The sequence below is a fragment of the Pteropus medius genome, unplaced genomic scaffold (assembly GCF_902729225.1).
Source record: "Pteropus medius unplaced genomic scaffold, Ma_sr-lr_union100, whole genome shotgun sequence".
Classification (NCBI taxonomy): domain Eukaryota; kingdom Metazoa; phylum Chordata; class Mammalia; order Chiroptera; family Pteropodidae; genus Pteropus; species Pteropus medius.
The window spans coordinates 6010880-6029725 of record NW_024349801.1 but is presented as its reverse complement, the minus strand read 5'-3'; the positions used below and the strand labels follow the sequence as shown (position 1 = coordinate 6029725).

The window sequence follows — 18846 nt, the reverse complement described above, 5'->3', positions numbered from 1 at the left end:
TCTCCCACCCTCCCTTGCAACGCACTCTCAGCCCCTCATGCTCACCACCCTTCACCTGCCGCAGGGCCTTTGCACAGGCAGGTCTCTAGCCCACTTTCCTCTCTTTAATTGTTCCTCCTCTTCCACTACTCTCTCAGCATAAGAATCACTTCCTCTAGGACACACCTTTTGCCACAAACCCCTCCAAGGGCACCAGGGCAAGTTACCAGCTCATGACCCAAGATGCCACCTCTTCATAGCAGTTTGGTTTTAATGGTTCATTTATTTGTGTAATCTGTCCAGTATCTGGCTTCGCCCACTCGGATGTAAGCTCCAGGAGGCAAAGGACCCCCACTTGTATTGCCCATTTTTGAGACGCAGGGCCTAGCACCTAGGGGAAGAGCGTGTTCTGGGCGCTGCGTAATGATTGGGAAGGTCTGAGAGGGCCTCATGCCCGAGGGAGGGAAGGATGGGTGTTGGTGGAGTGGTGGTGGAAGCCCAGAGTATGGGCACCGCTCCCGGGAGCTGGAACCAGCAGAGGGCGCTCCGGACTCGCTGGACACCACGCTCCGGCCCTGCGGAGGCGCCACGGGTCAGGTGGGGAGGGGACCTTGGGGAATGCCGCGGGAGACTTTCGGGGGGGGATCCCCCAGGGACGCCCCCACCGTGGCCAGACCCCTACCAAACCCGCGCCTACTGGAGAGCCCCCTCCCTGGCCAGGCCGGGGTCCGGCCCCCAGATCAGCGCCCCAGCGGACAGCCCCTGACGCCGCGCCCCGCCGCGGAGAAGTGGGGGGGGGTCGGTGGACACTGGGCACGTGGCTCGGGGTCCGGGCGGAGCGCACCCACCCCCCGCGCGCCCGGTCCCCGGCGCCGGCCAGTCCCCGCGGTGGCCGCGGCCGCGGGGACAGAGGGAGGGCGGGGCGGCGGCGCCGGGGAGGGGGTCGCGCGGGGGCGGGCCGCGGGCGGGCGGGGGTCGGCGGGCTTCCGGGCGGCGGCGGCGGCGGCGGCGGCGGGCGCGGCGCGATGTGCGAGCGGGCGGCGCGCTGTGCAGGGCCGGCGCACAGGCTGCTCCGGGAGCCGCCGCCGCAGGGCCGGGCGCTGGGCGGGCTGCTGCGCTGGGTGGGCGCCAGGATGGGCGAGCCCCGGGCGCCGCTGGCCCCCGACGCCCCCGACGCTCCCGCCGCCCCCGCCGTGGACCCGAGCCCCTGCCCCGGCCCCGCCTCGCCTCGTGGGGGCACCGCTGTCATCCTGGACGTGAGTACGCGCCGGCCGGGACCCCGAGCCCCCTACTCCCACGAGGAGACCCTGACATCGCCCTACCCGGTCCCGGCCGGAACCCGCGAGATCCCTTCCTCCCTGAGCAGGGAACCCCCGGGCCCATCGCCCTCGGCAGCTCGGAGCCGGACCCGCACTCGGCCCCTCTGAGTCCTAGAGCGCGAGACCCCAGCCCCTCCACGTCCCGGCGGGTCTCCATCCCAGCTTCATCCTCGAACCAAGACGACACCCTCTCCTGTCCCCTCCCTCAGTTTCTCGGGATCCCCACTTTCTGGGAGCCAGGACCCCTTGGCCCGGCCACCGCCCCCCACTTTTGTTCTGGCCAAACCGTCATCGTTCCCCAGCTCTGCTCCTCGCCCTTTACCCTCGTCCCTTCCCAGGGCGGGAGTCCCTGAGCGCCTGCAGCCCCTTTCTCTTCCCCACACCGGGTGCCCGCCCTCGTTGCTACTTTTCTCAGACCACCTTTCTCTTCCTCGCTAGACCCTGAGCCCTTGTATTCCCATCCCTAATCAAAGACCCTTTCGCCCTGCCACCCCCTCTTTGAAAGTGAAGTTTCCTTCCTACCTCTGTCTTCCCCTTTCCTAGAGCTGGACCAGCAGCCCCCATCGGCCCTGAGCTGGACCCCTGTGGGCTCCCCCATCACCACTCCCTCTCCACTCTGAGCCCCTTCTGTCTTCTGTTCCCTCCCCCCACTTTACTCCACTCCCCCATTTTTTCTGGAACCCACACTGCCTGGCCTCGGGGAAGCCCACCTCCTCCACCCACTCCCCAAGTGGGAGGGAGATTCCAGGTTGCCGATGGCAGGGGATGGGGAGCCTCCCCTGTGGAGTGCCAGGAGAAGGTGGAGGGGCTTGATCCTCTCCGACCCCCCATCCTGGTGACAGCATGGAGGTGGGATGTTAATATCCCATGGAGGGCCCTGTGTGGTGGGTGGCAGGGTGATGGGGGTGCTTCAGATAAGCATGATGGGCTTCTGGGAGGCGTGTGTGTGTGTGTGTGTGTGTGTGCGCGTGTGCGCGTGTGTGCATGTGTGTGCGCGCGCATGTGTGTGTTTACCTAAGTACCTCACATCCCTGTGAGTGTGGGTAAGCATGGATTTCTTCTTTCCTTTCTTCTCCTCTCCTGGAACCCATAGCTCACTCTGGGCAAAGAGCTGGGCAGGGCAGGGAAGGTGGAGGTGTGCCGGGAGGGCTTGTGGTCTGGTGCCCCCAGACACACATATACACAGCTCAACACACTGGACCCGCTCTCTCAAGACCACAGCAGGGTTCAGGGCTGAAAGCTCTGGGCCAATGGGTCCGCAGACCTAGGCCTGCCTTTGTAGGGAAACGCTGCCCAGACCCCTCCCAATTCTCTCCTCTAACAGTGCAGAAGGTGGGCTCCAGGGTCCTAGAGTGCCACGTGAGGGCTCTGAGCCTCCATTTCCTCATCTCTGAAAAGGGGTGATGCAAGGAGGTCGGGGCTCACAGTGCTTGTGCAGACTCCTGGAACCACATTATGTGGTCGTGTCATTCCCCAGTTTAACACCTGAAGGTGGGACCCCAGCCTCAAGGAACCTTACAGTCAGGAGCAGGGGTGTGGAGCGCCCAGGCTGAGGCTTTGAGGAGGGGCTGGGGCACTTTAGTAACTGCTCCATTTTCTGCCCCGGCCATGGTGGCTCTTGCCCAGTACCCCAGACTCAGGGTTCAGCTAAGGAGGAGGGTAATATCTGAGAAGCCCTCTGAGCTGCTGCTTCAGTCTGTCACAGCCCCAGGCACCTGATGATGGATGCCTGCCCCACTGCTTAGAGGAACGGGAGGACATCTGTCTTTTTCCCCAGGGAAGGACCAAAGGTGGATGGTCAGAGGGGGTGGTGCCTCCCCTCCTCTTCCATTAGCGTGGCTCACCTGGTCCCAAAATACCAGGAGGAGGAGTTATCTGGTCTCTAAGCTCGGGCGGGGGGAGGGAGTAGGGGCTCGGGCTGTCTCCTCCCCATCCCTGCCTGATGCAGCAACTGGTTTTTTTAGCTCCTGGTGACCTGCTTCTACCTACTCCCCCACCCCCCAGAAATCTACTCCTGCCCGCAGCTGGTCCAGTTGCCAAGCCTCGAGGTTCCCTTAGCAGATACCTCTGTTGAGACTTAACTCAACCTCCCTGTAGAAAACTGGGGTCCTCAAGGGGTTCTGGGAGGGGTGCAATGGTCTAAGACATGTGGCTGCATCCATGGGACACAAATTCTGAGTGTGCGACAGTGGGTGAAGCTTCGTGGAGCGATGGCCCTGGGAATGCACCCCCAAGCATGTGGATGGGTGTGAGCGAGAGTGTCCACACACGTGTGCATGTGTCTGTCAGTGTGGCCGTGGGCAGGCTGTGGCACAGAAGGGAGAGTGGGTGGCCGCTTCCATGAGGGCGGCTGGGAGGGCCTCTGCCTGAAACATCCCTTGCCTGCCCCTGGATCAGAGCCAGGTGGAGGTCTCCCTGGAGAGGAAGGAAGGGGCGGGGCTCAGTTTCCCAGGCCCACCTGGGAAGGAGTGGGATCTCGGTATCAGGTCAGGAGCCCCGGGAAGGCGCCTGCTTCCCTTCCCCAGGGCTGACTTGACCGACCTCTCTTCTCTGCAGATTTTCCGCCGTGCAGACAAAAATGGTGAGTTTCCATTCCGGGCTGTCCCTGAAGAGGACCTGGCTCTTTCTATCCTGGTGCTTCAGGGGAAACGGATGGGGAGCAAGGGGAGTAGAGTCTGGACAACCTTGAACCAGAAGGTTAAGAGTGCAGGTCTCTGAAGTCTGAAATCCAAATCTTGGCTCTTCCCTCTGCCTCAGTTCCCCTCTGAACAGTGGGGTTCCCATAGTTCCTGTGTAGTGGGGATGCCGTGAGGATTCAGTGAGTCGATGCCTGTGATGCCAGGAGGTCTTGCTGGTGGTAAATGCTTGATGTGCTTTAACTTTTATGGCGCCGGGCTGGACCAAGGTGGTCCAGGCAGGGGAAGCCCCACCTCACTCTGGGCCTTCCCAGTCCCTGGCACACGTCCTCCTCACAGCAACCGGATGCAGTCAGTGCTGTAGCCCCTGTTCTGTCAACTCTGTAGTGGCCCAGAGGGGTTACGTGACTTGCCCAGGGTAGCACAGCTGTGCAAGACCCCAGCCCTTTTCCGCATGTCCCACAGACTCCGTAACTCTGTGAGCAGCACATTGTTTTGCCAGAGAACTCGTGACACTCCACTTCTGACTGCTTGGAGGGGCTCTGCCCTGTACGAGGAAGGCCAGAAGCTGAAGATAAACCAAGTTTCCCAAGGCCTGTCTGAGCCTTGCGGGAGCAGCAGAGCAGCACAACTTCCTGTAAATACCGTCGTCATTATTCTCTGGCCCGAAGCAACCCTACGGGGACTTTAATTAAGGCGCATTTCCTATCCAGTTTCCCCACCTGTAAAGTGGGGTGATAACCTGTCTACTTTCCTGGGCTGTTGGGAAAATACAGGGAGGAGATGTGGGGATAGATGTTTTTAGAGAGAATTAAGCAGTGCCCAGTGTTTATTTGTTCATTCGTGGAGAAATGCCGATTGTTTATCAAGGCCTATGCTGGGGGAAAAGCGAGGAACAGATGGTGCTCGTCCCCCAGGGCCCTCAGGTCCCCTGAAGCACCAAGTCCCAGTCACTCTCCTGCCTAGGCTGGAGTTCAAGATGCCAGCTCTACCCTGAGTCGCAGCTCACATGCCCCAGCCCTGCTACCTGTCCCTGGGCATTACTGCTGCTCTGCCCGACATGGTGTTGGGGGCGGGGGTGGGACGTGAGGCCTTGTGGGATGGGAGTGGGTACACAGGCCTGGGCTGGAAGTCACTGCCCAGGGGAACCACCTCTTGTCCCCATCGCTGGTGGTGACGACAGGCCTCATTGGACAAAGGACCATCAGAGCAATTCCATATGGAACAAGGAGGAGGGAGAGGGATGTGGGGGCGACTTCAGTGGGGCTCAAAAAATGGTGGTGGCATCGCTGCCTGAACAGTGTTAGAGATCAGAGAAGGGGGTTAAGGGGCTCTTCCCCTCCCTAGTGTCTTCAGTGAGGGGCCAGCCTGGGACTGCGCATGGTCGTTGCTGGATGCTGGCCAGTCCCCTCCAGCACACTGTGAGGTCTTTATAGTGGGAATTGGGGTTTTGTCCCTGTCATGGGCCTGATACCCAGCACACAGTAGGTCCTCAGAAAATGCCTATAAACTTCAGGTAATGGATTTATTCATGGATGAGAGTGAAGCTGTGTGGCACTGGGGTACAGTGGTGTGTCTGGCTATGCTCTCTAGCGTACTGCAGGGAGTGTGTGCGTCCACGTGGATGTGGAGTTGTGTGTGTGCGTGTGTGTATCTGCACGAGTTTGTGGGTCTGAGCGATGTGTCTCTAACTGTTGCTGTACGTACTCAAGTCTGTGTGTGCGTGTTTCTGAGTGTGTGCTCTGTAGAGACCTTTGCAATGTGTGGGTGGTCAGTGGCACCCTGGTCTCCATTCAGGCGTAGATGGGGTTTTGTCTTCCTTACTTATTCCCCATCGGAGGCCATGTTCCCACCCCCTGAGCACAGCTGCAGGGACCCTCAACTCCTGTGGCCCCCACAGAGGCCGAGCCTACTCCTGTTCTTGGGGCGGTATGCCTTCCCAGCCACCACTGAGTGACTGTGGGGGGTTGTCACCAGGGTTAATGTGTGTGTGGGATGTGGAGCCTGTGGCGGGGAGGTGGGGTCCCTCCTCTGTCACAGGGACTGCCTGGGCTTGAGCCCCGGCTCAGCCACTTCCCAGGTTTGTGACCTTAGGCCAGCCACCAAACTCTTGTACCTCGGTTTCCCCACCTACAAGTGGGGATAATGAAACTAGTTCTCAGCTCAGAGGGCTGTCATGAGGATGGAGAGTGGAGCTCCGGCCCACTGTGAGGAGTCAGCCCTGTCGCAGCTGCCTAGCATTGAGCGCTTTGGAAAAAGGCCTTGGTTTTTCAGCAGGCGTTTGGTTCCCTCCCCGTGGAGTCCGCTGGCTGGTGGAGGCTGCCAGGGGCCACTGAGCATCTGTTAGACACTAAGACTTTCATGGACCTTCTTATTTAGTCTTCACTCTGCTCCCACAGAGAGGAAGCACCATCCTCCTTACTAGGGATGACAAAAGCAAGGCTCAGAGAGGACTAGTGACAGACTGCAGATCCTCGGCTGGGGAGGGGCAGGCGGGGAGGGGGACGCCGGGCTCAGATTTATCCCAGCACGGTTTGAAAACATTATGTGGGTGGGGGATGGGAGTACCCGGACATAAGGATGAGTATGGGTGTAGACGTAGATAGAGACACACAAGAGCACAAGCACACACTTGTTGAACACGAGCGGGTCCCGGCCCTGCCCAGGTGTCCATGGGAGTGAGATTCCTGGGGGTGGAAGATGGGCGTGTGGTCTCAAGCCAGGGCCTGGGCTGAGGTTGGAGGGGAAGAGGTCCTCAGGATCTCAGGAGCAGGGGCTCGCACTGGCCCGTCCCCGTGGCTCCTAGGACAGAGACTTCTTCACGGAGATGGAGACCGGGCACAGCTGCTGAGGGGCAGCTGAGAGACAGGCCGGCCTAACAGCCTGGGTTACGAAACCCAGCAGGTGGTAGGTGGTGCCAGTGGAGGGCTAAGTGCCAATTGCGTTTCTCTCTGGGGATGCGGACACTAGCAGACTCCTGGCATTTGAAAGGTCACTGCGACAGAGGCTGAGCTCATGCTAATTAGGGAAGAGGCCTACAAATGGCCCACTCGGGGTCCTTCCCGGACGGACTTGGAGATGCTAGGCCCACTGGTCTAATTGGGCAAGGGCCTGGGTAGGAGAGGTCGCTTTCCTCATTAGCTGCTTTGGGTTCATTAGGGCTGTGGTGGACATTTAAGGTAAATGTCAACCAGGAAGGCTTTGTGCTCAGGGGGCCTGGCGAGCCTCTCCCTGCCTGCTCTCCCTAGTGCAGACTGGGCAGAGGTGCCCAGATAGGCAGGAGGAGATAGATGGGGGCAGGGAGACACCCCAGCTGTGCCCATGGCAGGCATGACTAATCAATCATAGCACACTTCCACTGAGTCTGGACTTGGCCTCAGCTTTTCCATGTAGCCCTGTGTCTGGGGGTGTCGCCACAAGACCCCACCCTGGGTTGGGTTGAGAGCGTGGACTTAGGAGCCAGATGGCCTGGGTTCAAGCTCCAACTGTGGGGCCTGGGCAAGTCCCTTAACCACTCTGCCTCGGTTTACTGCTCTGTAAAATGGGGGTGATGGCATTACGTGTGCTATGGGGTGTGGTGAAGACTGAATGGGTGAACACGCAGTAAGAGCCCCATGCATCTCCCCTGATTCTGCACTGTGGTTCCTGATTTTTATTACCAATCTTGCCAAACGGAACTTGGAAAGTCTCCTCTTGCACAGAACACAGAGCCACGACTTAGAGTTTATGTATTTCACAGCCGGTATCATGTACTGTTCAGGCTTGGTTTCTGGGTCCCGTGTGTGTGTGTGTGTATTGGGGGGACTCTTGTGGTTTTTTTGAAAGTTACAAATTCATTCTCCTTCTGTGACCTTGAAACCCGGGTCAGGATGTTGGAAGCATCCCGGGACGTCGCCCCTAAACCCCGTGTACGTGCCTGCGCTCACACACGTCAGTGTTCTCCCGCCCTCCCAGACCCTGATACTTTGTGCTTGATGAGGTTCGATTGAAGATGGGTGGAGGGTGAGGGTCTCCCTCCCTTGAGCTCGTCCTTTTGCCTCCTTTGAGTCCTCCCCGCAGAGCGGCTGGGAACAGATACAGAAGCTGCAGAGCCTTTAAAATGTAAGAGTGACTTCTGCTCTGGACTTAAGTAGGTCTGCCAAGTATGGCTGGGCGAGTTGTGCGTGCACAGGGCCACCTACCTGAGGGAACTGAGGGCTTCAGCTCCAGTGCGCACTCTGCTCCCAGCCCATGTGCCCTGAGGCTCGGTTACATCCCCCCTCCCCCGCCCCGCTAAGGGGCGTCTCTTTGTAACCCACACAGAGGTATCATGTAGGCTCGCAGGGGCTTGGATTACAGACTGGCAGGAAGTAATGGAAGGGGGTCTGTGGAGAGGGGCTGGGGGCTCGCCCTTCTCCCTGACCTCCACTGCCTCCCACAGACGTGGCTCCTTTAAGGAGGAGCAGGAATGGGTCTGAGATCATTGAGGAGGGGGAGGTGGCTGCAGAGGGCTGGAGATCAGCTTGCAGGAGTTTGCTCAGCAGGTATGCCCAGGTGGGAGGAGCTGAGGGTGGAAGCTTGGGGGCTGTTTCTCCAGGAGTTACTGGTCTTCTGCTGTGAGCCCCTCCCTCAGTGGCCCTTCTGACCCTACACCCACGACAGCTTCCCTAGCAGATGCTGGTGCCAGGGCGACTACAAGTAGAGGGAGAAGAGATGAGACAAAGAGAGGGAAGCGGATGGGACAGGTGGCATGCATCAGCTGTAGTGGCCCCTCTTACAGAGACCCACCCTGTCCCCATCCCAGAAGCACAGCCTCCAGCCCTGAGTGCTCTGGCCAGTGCTGGGGCCAGGCACCTCCTCTCCTTGTGGTTTGGCATCTTTATGGCCACATCTGTGGCACGCTGAGAACTCCGTGCCAACTGCTGGCAGCCGTCTCACGTCAGACCATGCAAAGGTTTGGACCCGAAGTTCGCCAAGTAGATGGGGCAGAGTAGAGAGGGGTGCTAGCTTTGGAGATGTTATGAGTGCGAAGAGACTATCTGGACATTTAGAAGCAAGAGAAAGTGGTCATCAGACTGCCCGGCTTTGGACCTCCCTCTTCCAGGTGCTAACGAAAAGGGTGCCGACCCCAGGTGGCCAGGCCAATCAGATGAGAGGAGGCTGCCTGACAGGGAGCGGGTGCCCCGTTAACTGCGTGCAGAGTGAGCCCCAGCAGACTAGCTACTACTTGTTACATTTGTCGATTTGGGGATTATCTCTAAATAGGTGTTGGTCTGTTGGTTTGGGAATTTGCTGGATGAGTCAGTGATTTTCTGCGAACCGAAGTTTATCATTAGGTTGGAATTAGCTGGGCGGGCAGGGATTAGCTGACCGGACTTTATCTGTTAGTTTGGCAATCATCTGGATTTTGGCACGTCCTATTGCGCAGACACCAGCTGCTCTCCCTCCTTCCTCCCTTCCTTGCAGACGATGGGAAGTTGTCCTTGGAGGAATTCCAGCTCTTCTTTGCAGATGGCGTTCTCAACGAGAAAGAACTGGAGGATCTCTTCCACACGATCGACTCTGACAACACCAAGTGAGCCGAGTCCTGGAGCAGGGCCCAGTGGGTCTGGGAGGAAGCACCTTCCTACTCCCCCAGTGGCCAGCCTCCACTGCCCACTCCTCTAGAGGGACAGGGGCCCTGAAATCCCCCAACTCGCTAATCCAAGTCAGAGGTCCCCCCCGGCGGGGGTGACTTAGGGAGTGGGCAGATGGACATTGCATTGGCAAGTTGGTCTTTTCAGAGCACGCGTGACTAAGCAGGGCCAGAGCCTGGGCTTTGCAGAATGTACGCGGGGTAATAGAAGTTGGCGGTGATGTCACTCCCCCGCTAGCCCAGCTCAGTCCTGGCCCGATACCGTGTGCGGATTCCCGGTCCCAGCATTGACTCTGTCATCTTGATCCTCACCGGCTCCCATCTTAAACCAAACGAACCAAATACTAATCCTGACTCCACTTAACCTTAACCCTACTTCTAACTCTGTACCTAACTAACCCTTTTCTCCAACTAACTCATAACCCTAACTTGCATCTCAGAATCAACCCAAAACTCTGGCCCCAACCTTATCTCCACCCCCTCCCTTTCCCTGGGGTTCCCCAAGCAGGATGAGCCCCCTTCTCCACCCCACACCTTCCTCAGGTCCACTCCAGTGATGAGGACCAGAGTTCCTGGGGGGCTGCTTAGGGCAGATTTGATAAGATGGGGGTCCCCTGAGACAGGCCTGAGATGGCCTGGACAAGGAGCTGCCACCAGGTGCATTAGCAAGGGGCCCAACACAGTGGTGGTGTGGACCAGAGGTTGGGTCTGAGAGTGTCCTAGGAGGCACGGGCTGGGCACCAGGGTGGGGCCTGGTGGAACAGGTCTCGTCCCGGGGAAGTCCACTTGAAAGAAAAGGCTTCCTGCCACCAATTCCAGTGAAGGGCTTTGTATCTGGAGCCAGATGGAGGATTCTGAGAGAGAGGTTCCTGCAGCCCTGGGGAGCTCTGAAAGGGCTGTCGCAGGTGTCCATTGATTATTCATTCTCATCTGATGCCTTTTGTGTTGGGCCAGCTGGGTGTGGGGAGATGGAGGTGCTGGTTTGAGAGTTTAACCATGAGGGAATATGAGTGGGGAGCAGGGTAGACTCACTATTGTAGAAGGTCAAGACTCTAAGAACCTTTAGGATTCTTTTCTCCAACATTCCTCAGTGCAGGAGCTGTAAACATGCGCTCCTGGGCATGCTGAGTAGGCTTTCTGCCCAAAACAATTCACACGGGTCAGAGAGATTGCTGAAATGCTAGTTTAAGCACAACTAAACAGGTTTCCTTCCTGCAGGACTTGTCAGAACTTTTGCTATGTGATGCAAATTAGGGGAACCTCCAAGACCGAGCTCGCAAAGGCTCTGAACCCAGGTTTAATTGGCCACAGGAACCTTTTCTCAGAAGCATCTCGTTGAACCCGGGTTGTGAGGAGCCCACTATTCTAGGCCAGCCCCCTCCTCTCTCAGTGAGGAAACGGGGTCCCAGAAAGGGAAGGTTTCAGAACGCGCACAGACGCTCAGGTCCCTTGGCGTCCCCGCTGGCACACTGCGCTGTTGCATCTCTGCTCTGAGGCTGCTACCTGCACCTTCACTTGCATGGCTGGCATTCTCGTGCGCAGCCTCCTCCGAGGAAGGACAGGATGCTTCTTTATCTGAGCCGTAGGAATGGGGGTGCAGACCCTGGGGCTAGGGTGGGAACACGAGAGCTATCCCAAGGCCTGGGTCCCACAACCCTGCAAATAGGAATGCCCAGAGGCAGTGTGTCACACGAGAGTTTCGTTTCAGCCTATAATAGTCATGCCTTTGCCTTCATCCCTTTTCCCTTTCTTTCTAGGCCCCTGCCTTAGCCCCATCCGCTCATGCAGTCGGTAGACTTGGCAAGGAAATAGAGTGGGTGGCGTGGTGATGGGGTCAGACAGGTGCAGACATGGATGCCCGCTTCATTCTTAAGAGGGGGTAGTGCCATTTACCTGCTGCAGTCTCACCTGTAAAGTGGGGTTGTGGTGCCAGAGCATAGCACGAAGGCAGAAGGTGGGTGTTGTACCAGCTGCATGGGGCTGTGCATGCTGCGGGGGGACGGGGGCACAGGAAAGCCTGGCTTCTGAGTCCCCCTCTCCCTTGTTCTCTCTGCAGCCACGTGGATACCAAGGAGCTATGTGGTAGGTGCCCAGCTCCGGGAACCAAGAGTGGGGTGTGATGGTGGGAGATGGGACTAGGGAGAGGCGAGCGAGGACACAAGGTGGGACGGTGGGAGGGCCCGGGGCAGGGCAGGGGCAGAATCCTCCTATGACCCCTGACGTTTGTTCCCCCCCCGCCCCAGATTACTTTGTGGACCACATGGGGGACTATGAGGACGTCTTGGCCTCCCTGGAGACCTTGAATCACTCTGTCCTAAAGGCCATGGGCTACACTAAGAAGGTCAGTGGGGTGTAGGTGGCCCCTGGGGAAATGGGGTCCAAGGCCTGAGTGCTGGTTTGGTTACAGATTTTCTCCTAGGCATCCTTACCCAAGGGTGCCTGGATTCGTGATGATAAGTTTGTATGGGCCTGGCTCTGGGGTGGGCTTTGCGTGGGGCTCCTAGAGGGAGCTGAGGTAAACTGGGAAATGAGTAGAGTGGCTCTGTGAATGGCCCTGTCCATCCAGTGTCTGGTGTCTGGTTTGGAGGGTGAGACCCTTTCCCAGCATCAGGCATGGTCCTGGGATGGAGTTCTGGAAAGAGAACAGCAGGCATCCCAAGCCCTCTGGGATCCTTGGACAAACGTCATACCTGATCATCTCATGCCCTTCTACAACAGGGTTACAAGATGGGAATGGGAGGGAGGGGCCGGACTCACACATCTGACCTTGACCGAGGAGTCAGATGGTATCTTGAATGAGGACTCATGTCCAGGCAGGGAGCTGTGTGCTGGGCATTGGAACCATCAGGAATGTTGGGAGGGGCCAGGTGCAGGGACCGCCCCGCCCTCATGTGTGTCCTGCAGGGAGGCCTCCAATGTGGCTCCAGAGTCTTTGTCCACAGTCCTGTAACTTCCTTGTTTGCATTTATGGCCTGGAGGTGGACGGAAGGCAGGGAGATGGAGCCAGGTCGTGGGTTGGATATCATTATGCCATCTTCATTGTAGCTTGGATGGGCTTGTTTCCCACCTCTGAGTCTGTACCCCCACTGAGCCGGCCGTTTCCAGAGGGGACAGGTGGGGTGTGTTCCTTCGCTGCATCCATAGAGAAGAGGCACAGTAAATTTTCTGAGAACATATGATGGCCAGGATTAAACGTTCAGTTTAATCCTCACGGCAACCCTGTGCGTGGCTACTCTCCCCCCATCACATAGATATGGAAACAGAGGCTCAGAAGGGTAAATCCTGCAGAGTCATAGCTATACAACTGGCTGAAACGAGATGGGAAATGGAGTCAGGGACCTGCCAGGAGGTATGGAGCACAGCATGGGACTCTAGGCCTGCTCAGGGGTGAGTGGAGTGTCAGTCAGCCAGGAGTAAGGGCAGCTACTTCGGCACACTGACCAAGGCACACAGGGAGGAAGCTGGGAGTGGATCATGCTGTGAGGGACACCTAGACACTCAAGAGCTTGCAGCCTACCAGCAACCTTGAGCGACCAGAAAAGGCCAGCCCCGTCTGCTGCTGGGTGAGGCCAAGGAGCCTAACCGATAAAGTCAGCCAGACCTGGCGGAAGGACCCCAAACCAATCACTTCCTTTTTTGAGCCTCAATTTCTCCATCTGTAGAATGGGAGCCTTCATCTTATAGGGTTCTTATGAGGATTGAATGAAGTAAGGTCTATAAAGCGCTTAGCACAACCTGGCACAGAGCAAAGCGTGACCACTAGTTTTTATAATGCTAAAAACTAAGCTCCTGTTGTATGCCCAGGCATAGGTAAGACCAATTCTGTATGTTTTTTCAAATGCTAGTTACTCCTCTGTGGTATATTAGGAGCCTCTTTCTTCTCATATCCAGAAATGGCCAGGCCTAACCCTGAGCTTCCACTGCCCACATTCTCATTTTTGTCCCAGCGTCATGCTGTTTTGAGTTGTGGTGTTTTAAAATCTGTTTTAATAACATGTAAACCCGGCTCCCTTCCTTGTTCATTCTTGTAGACTATTTAATATTTGAAAATGTCGAAGCAGATGGTAGATTAGAATGGAGCATGGAAAGACCCCAGACTCCAGATTCCGAGTCACGCAGACGAGTGTGTTGGCCCCAGCTCTGCATCTAACAGGCTGTGGGAGGCGCGAATGGGACTCCTCGCTATTGAAACCACCTCCGTCAGCCTCAGTTTTCTCATCTTTCAATGGGGCCACGTCTCAGCCATGTGTCACGAGCCGTTGACAGCATCTGTAGTTGTTCCTTGGTCTTTGGTTATAACTATTCAGAGATGTGACCTAATTCTCCATCCGGGAAAGGATTTTAACGTCTACCCCTACAACTTGGACCAGTTTTGGAAATCTTGCTCTCAGAAATTACGCATATGTGATGTTGAGTGTGGCCTTTGGTGCATTTTTAGTGGTGGTGGTGGTGATGGTAGCTTGTTGCTGGCATTTCTTTGTCTTGCATACCTTCGAACCAATTTTTGTTTGTAGAAATGCAGCTCATTGATTATTTCAAATGCATCTCTTGCATCCATTGATATTAGTTGACTCAGTTGCTTTTGTTGACATACAGTCATAGCAACAGCTGTAGTTATTGTCTTCATTTCTGGTGTCTGTTCTTCCTATTTCTTTGTTGTGTCCTGTTCATTTCCCCCAAACCCTAAACATTGCAGTGATTCTAAGTCAGGCATCCTTGTTTTGCTCCTGATTTTCAAGTGTATCTCTCTAGTATTTCTCCAATAATTATAATATTAATACCAGCTCTTATTTTAGAATCCTCTTCAGCCTGTTAAAAAAATTATTTTTGCATTCCCTTTATTAAATTTGTCTTCGGAGGTGGTAGTGAATTTTTTCACATGCCTTTTTGGTCCTTTTTAAATGATCATATGATTTTTTTCATAAGCTATTGATGGGGTGGATTCTATTATTAGATTCTCTTCGATTGAACAATCCTTAGCTTCCTGCGATAAACCCTAATTGGTGCATTATTCTTTTATCACATTGCTGAATCCTGTCACTAGCTGAGCATTTTATCTCTGTCTTAATCGGGAATTGAGAATTGATGTTAGTGTGGGAATTAATTGTAGGTGGTTTTGAATATTTTCTGTGTGTGAATCAGTTTTTCTAACAGAATTATTTTTCTATTCAAAAATAGAAAGAATTTATAAGGCTCGGGTTGAGGTACAAAACGGGCTGGGATTATTTTTGATAGTTATTTTAAGGTCAGTCCTAGTTTTAGTTAAGTTTTTTACTTTGTCCATTTTGGTATAGTTTAAAACAAAATTATAATAGCCACGATCAGTTTTATGATTCATTATGCATAATATGTTATGCTTTTTAAAAAAATCTAAAATATTAACACAAAACAGGCACCGAATATAGATTAAGTTCAATAAAACATCTGTTATAGCTCAATTCTTGTTTTGGTTTTCGTCCTATTTTGCTACATTTTAAAAACGTATATTTGGCAGTTTTGCCTGTTTTAATTAGTTGTTTCTAATAAGCAGACCTTTACACATTTACATTTCATGATACATTTTCTACTGTATTTATAGTTTTTATCATTATTATTGTCTCTCTCCTAGCTCCTTAGGTTTGTGGTTGTTGATCTTCTTTTTCACGTGTTAAATAGAATGCTTAAATTTTTTGATAATCAGGTTTGAAGTTTTACTTTTGGTTATTTTCACTGCAGTCATAGATGTTAATACGCAGTATTTTCTCTCACAGTATTCTCTAATAGCCTATGTCGTCATTCATTTCTCATTTCATGGTGTTCAGATGAAACCAAATGACCGATAAGGTTTCAACTGTTTTTTGAATGTGTTGTGATTTCTCCATTACATATTATTTAATTTGTTTTTACAATTATCTCATGGATGCTTGAGAAGATATGGATCATACTTTCAGAAAGTAAAATTTGAAAATAGCTATCCTTTCTTTGTTATGGACTCTGTGCTGTTACAACTTTGTAAAAAGGTAAAATCGTGTCTTTTATATAAAACGTATAAAAATACAAAATGCACACAGAGCAAAGATCTTACTTAACTAATTCATTAATGTGAGAACAGTAAGATGTTACAACTGCCTCAAAGGAAACTTTAAGGAACACACGCCATGTATATAGGCAACCAGGAATCCTGAAATGAATTTGTGAGTAAATGCAAAATTGGTCACTGTCCACAGGGCAGCAGTCAGTTGCATTCCGCCAGGGAAAATTCATATGCATTTCTCTGGATGAGGATTATTTGCATTATCATTTATTTTTCTATCTTAGAGTTTTAAAAGTAGGTCCAACACAAGGAAAGACCTATATAAACCAGAAAGGTATACTAGACAAGAAACCCAGTGATTATTTTTGCCCATTTTAAAGATTTTCATGTTTTTTTCCTGGCAATGCCTTTTGCATCCCTATTTATTATTACGTCCTGGTGCCCACTGTCCTTTGAGACAATGATGAGCTAATTTCTCACACTAAATTGTTTTGTCATTTAACCTTTACATCTTTATGTTTTTTTTCTTTCCATATTTTTAGCCCTGTTTGCTACCTATAGAATATTTTTATTATATAAACAGTACATATTCAATATGCAATATTTAGGAAATAGAGAAAAGTATAAAGAAAAATTTGAAATCACTTCTAATTCCCACTATCCCTAAATATTAACATTTTAGTTTATTACCTTTCTTTCCATCCGTATTTCTTTAAAATATTTAATATCGTCCTGTGTACAAAAGTTTGCCTGAACCACTAAGATTTCAAGAAACACTTTCCCCATGTTTTTAAAACTGTTCAGATATTCTTATTTAAATTTACTTACCATTCCTCTGTTGTTGGTCATATTAGATTATTTCCAGGTTTTTGCTATTATGAATAATGTTAGGACATAAATATTTGTCCACATTTTGCATTATTTCTTAAGAATAGATGATCAAAAGTAGAGAATTACTGGGTCAAAGAGTATGAGCAGTGTAAGGCTCTTGTTATAAGGCAAAATTGCTTTCTAAAGTGGCTGTAGCCATCTGAACCCCCATAGTCATGTTTAGCAACATCCTCTCCCACGGCACGAAGATTTAATAATGTTCTGTCCTTATTATACATCATGCCTTTTGTCATTATATTCTTATCCTTCTTGTGTAATACTTTCTCATTGATACTCTACCTTGATAGTGATATTGCAACTTATCTTGTTCATTCGATCAAATTTGGTTGCAGAATCTTTCATACTTTGTAAGTCCTTTGGTGCTGCTTTGGCTTCGATGTGCATCTCTACCTGGATCTCATTTAATCAAATCTAGGTCGGTGTCTTTACATGGGGGAATTTAGGCTGCTTTTCTTTATTGTTATGATCTATCTGGTTTGACCTCTGTCATTATTTGTGCTTCTCACATTTTTATGCTTCTTTGTCTCTTTGACATTTTATCTTCTGATGGTTTCTTTTGCTTACAGCATTGATTATGATTTAAAAGGTAAACATTCTAGTTTTCGTTTCACTAGTGACTTCTAAAACATACACTGTTAATGTTCATAATCCTGTTTTTAGATTAGCTAATAAAAACACTTCCTATTTCTCCCCCTCCATTTTTTTTTGGGGGGGGGTGGAGGGAATTATAGGAATTTTTAGATTTTTGGCTATTTTTCCCATACTCTCACACTCTTTATTGACTTCACCTAGTGTAATTGAAATTTAATGGTTAGTGATTAATATTTTTAATTCTTGACTCCTGTAACCTTAATGCTTAATCTGGATGATCACCATTACTTCACAACTTCCCTATTCAAGAATTCTCTCTGACTCAACCCTAGGTGATTTGGGAGAAATTCCTAGGCATTCTTTGCAGTAAAGGTGCTCATCTGGTAAAATTTCATAGATTCGAAGATTTCTGAATACCTCCCTATTATTCTGCAAACAAGTAATTTGTCCACACAACGCAAAATTCCTAGATCTGATCTTTTTCCTCTGGAATCTGTGGAGCTGGCCTCTCAGCTGAGGCATCGATTGTGGTGGAGAAGAAATCTGTAAAAGCTGCATTTTTACTCCTTTGAAACTAACGTATCTTTTTGGAATTCAACTAACCAGTTACACTATTGATCCCTGACCAGACATACATCCCCAGTCACTGATCTGGGTGCTTTTAACATACTTACTTCAGCTCAATTTTCTGCATAACTGCTTCTAGCAGCCTTTCTCTTCGTGTTTAAATTTTTTTTTGCCACGTTATATCTTCTTGTTTGTTTTGGGGCATTTGTTTGTCCAGAGCCCGTTGATCACTGGATTGCGCATGAGTTCAGTTGTCTGCTAGGAAGGATAATCGACAATTGCAATGCATTAGGCTACCAGAAACTCACATACTTTTTGCCACTAATTCATTCTGTGTCAGGGCCACTCTCCAGCAGGCCTGGTCTGGTGGTGGGCACAGAATGTCCACCTCCACGTCACCCCATCTGTGCGTGCCTCTCCTTTTGGCCTCTCCCCACCCTATTCCTCTTCCCCTGCTCCCCACTCCTGCCTCTGTTTCTCAGTCTGTCTCTAGCTATGTTTCCAATTGCGCAATTATTGCTAATTAATTCTTAGTCAGCAAGATGGATGGTTGAATATGCTTTCCTTGAGAGCTCTGTTTTCCCTTGCTTTGCCAGAGACTGGGCAGAATTCCAAGATTCCCTAGGGCAGGTGGCTCTGCAAGATCAAGTCTTAGAGGAAGAGGCCGGGATAGCAGCACAGGGTGTGTGGGACCAGCATCTCCCAACACAGTGTCATTTTGGTTGTTAGCATCCTTGAGCAACCTGGCTAAACCAGGCTTCTGCCTTCCACTATAAAGCCTTTTGCAGCCAAAACAAATTCAAGGATCCAGAAACCCTAAGAAATGTGTTTGCTGCTGTCTCTTGACAAAAGGAGACACTCTGTCTCCCATCACAGAGCAAAACTTGTAGAAAACTCTCTTTATCTGTCCTCTCCTTGTACCCTCTAAGTCTCTTCCTCACTTTTCCCCTAGATTCTCCTCTCGCCCCTTCCTCTGAGGACTGAGTCTCAGGCACTTTCCTTGGGGAGCCAGTTTAAGTTCTGGCTGCTTTTGATTGTTGTCTGTCATTTCTCTGAGTAGCAGCATGAAGGCCCGGGGGTCCAAAGAATCCTCCTTGGAAGAGGAAGGGAGCAGAGGAGGTTGTGAATTTTTCTTCCCTCATACTTCATCCCTGTCACCAACAACATTAGGAACAACACCACTCATCACCGTCATCACCACCACCGTCTTCACCATCATCTTCACCACCACCATCA

The 18846-nt window shown here is 51.9% G+C and overlaps 1 protein-coding gene across 6 annotated transcripts in view; it reads left to right on the top strand.

Annotated features, from left to right (window-relative positions):
* Nucleotides 1–391: 391 nt before the first annotated feature.
* NECAB2 (N-terminal EF-hand calcium binding protein 2) overlaps nt 392–18846 on the top strand; it is a 30551-nt gene continuing 12096 nt past the window's right edge. For 4 of the 6 annotated variants that reach the window (XM_039888798.1, XM_039888794.1, XM_039888796.1 and 1 more), the window contains exons 1-5: nt 996–1235; nt 3855–3879; nt 9380–9488; nt 11605–11630; nt 11792–11889. In XM_039888798.1, coding sequence (XP_039744732.1) covers nt 1005–1235; nt 3855–3879; nt 9380–9488; nt 11605–11630; nt 11792–11889 — 489 coding nt within the window. In that variant the 5' untranslated portion in view covers nt 996–1004. Of the gene's footprint in view, nt 577–995; nt 1236–2124; nt 2148–3854; nt 3880–9379; nt 9489–11604; nt 11631–11791; nt 11890–18846 lie in introns of those variants that run through there. The other 2 variants (XM_039888795.1, XM_039888797.1) reach the window with 2 other exon arrangements.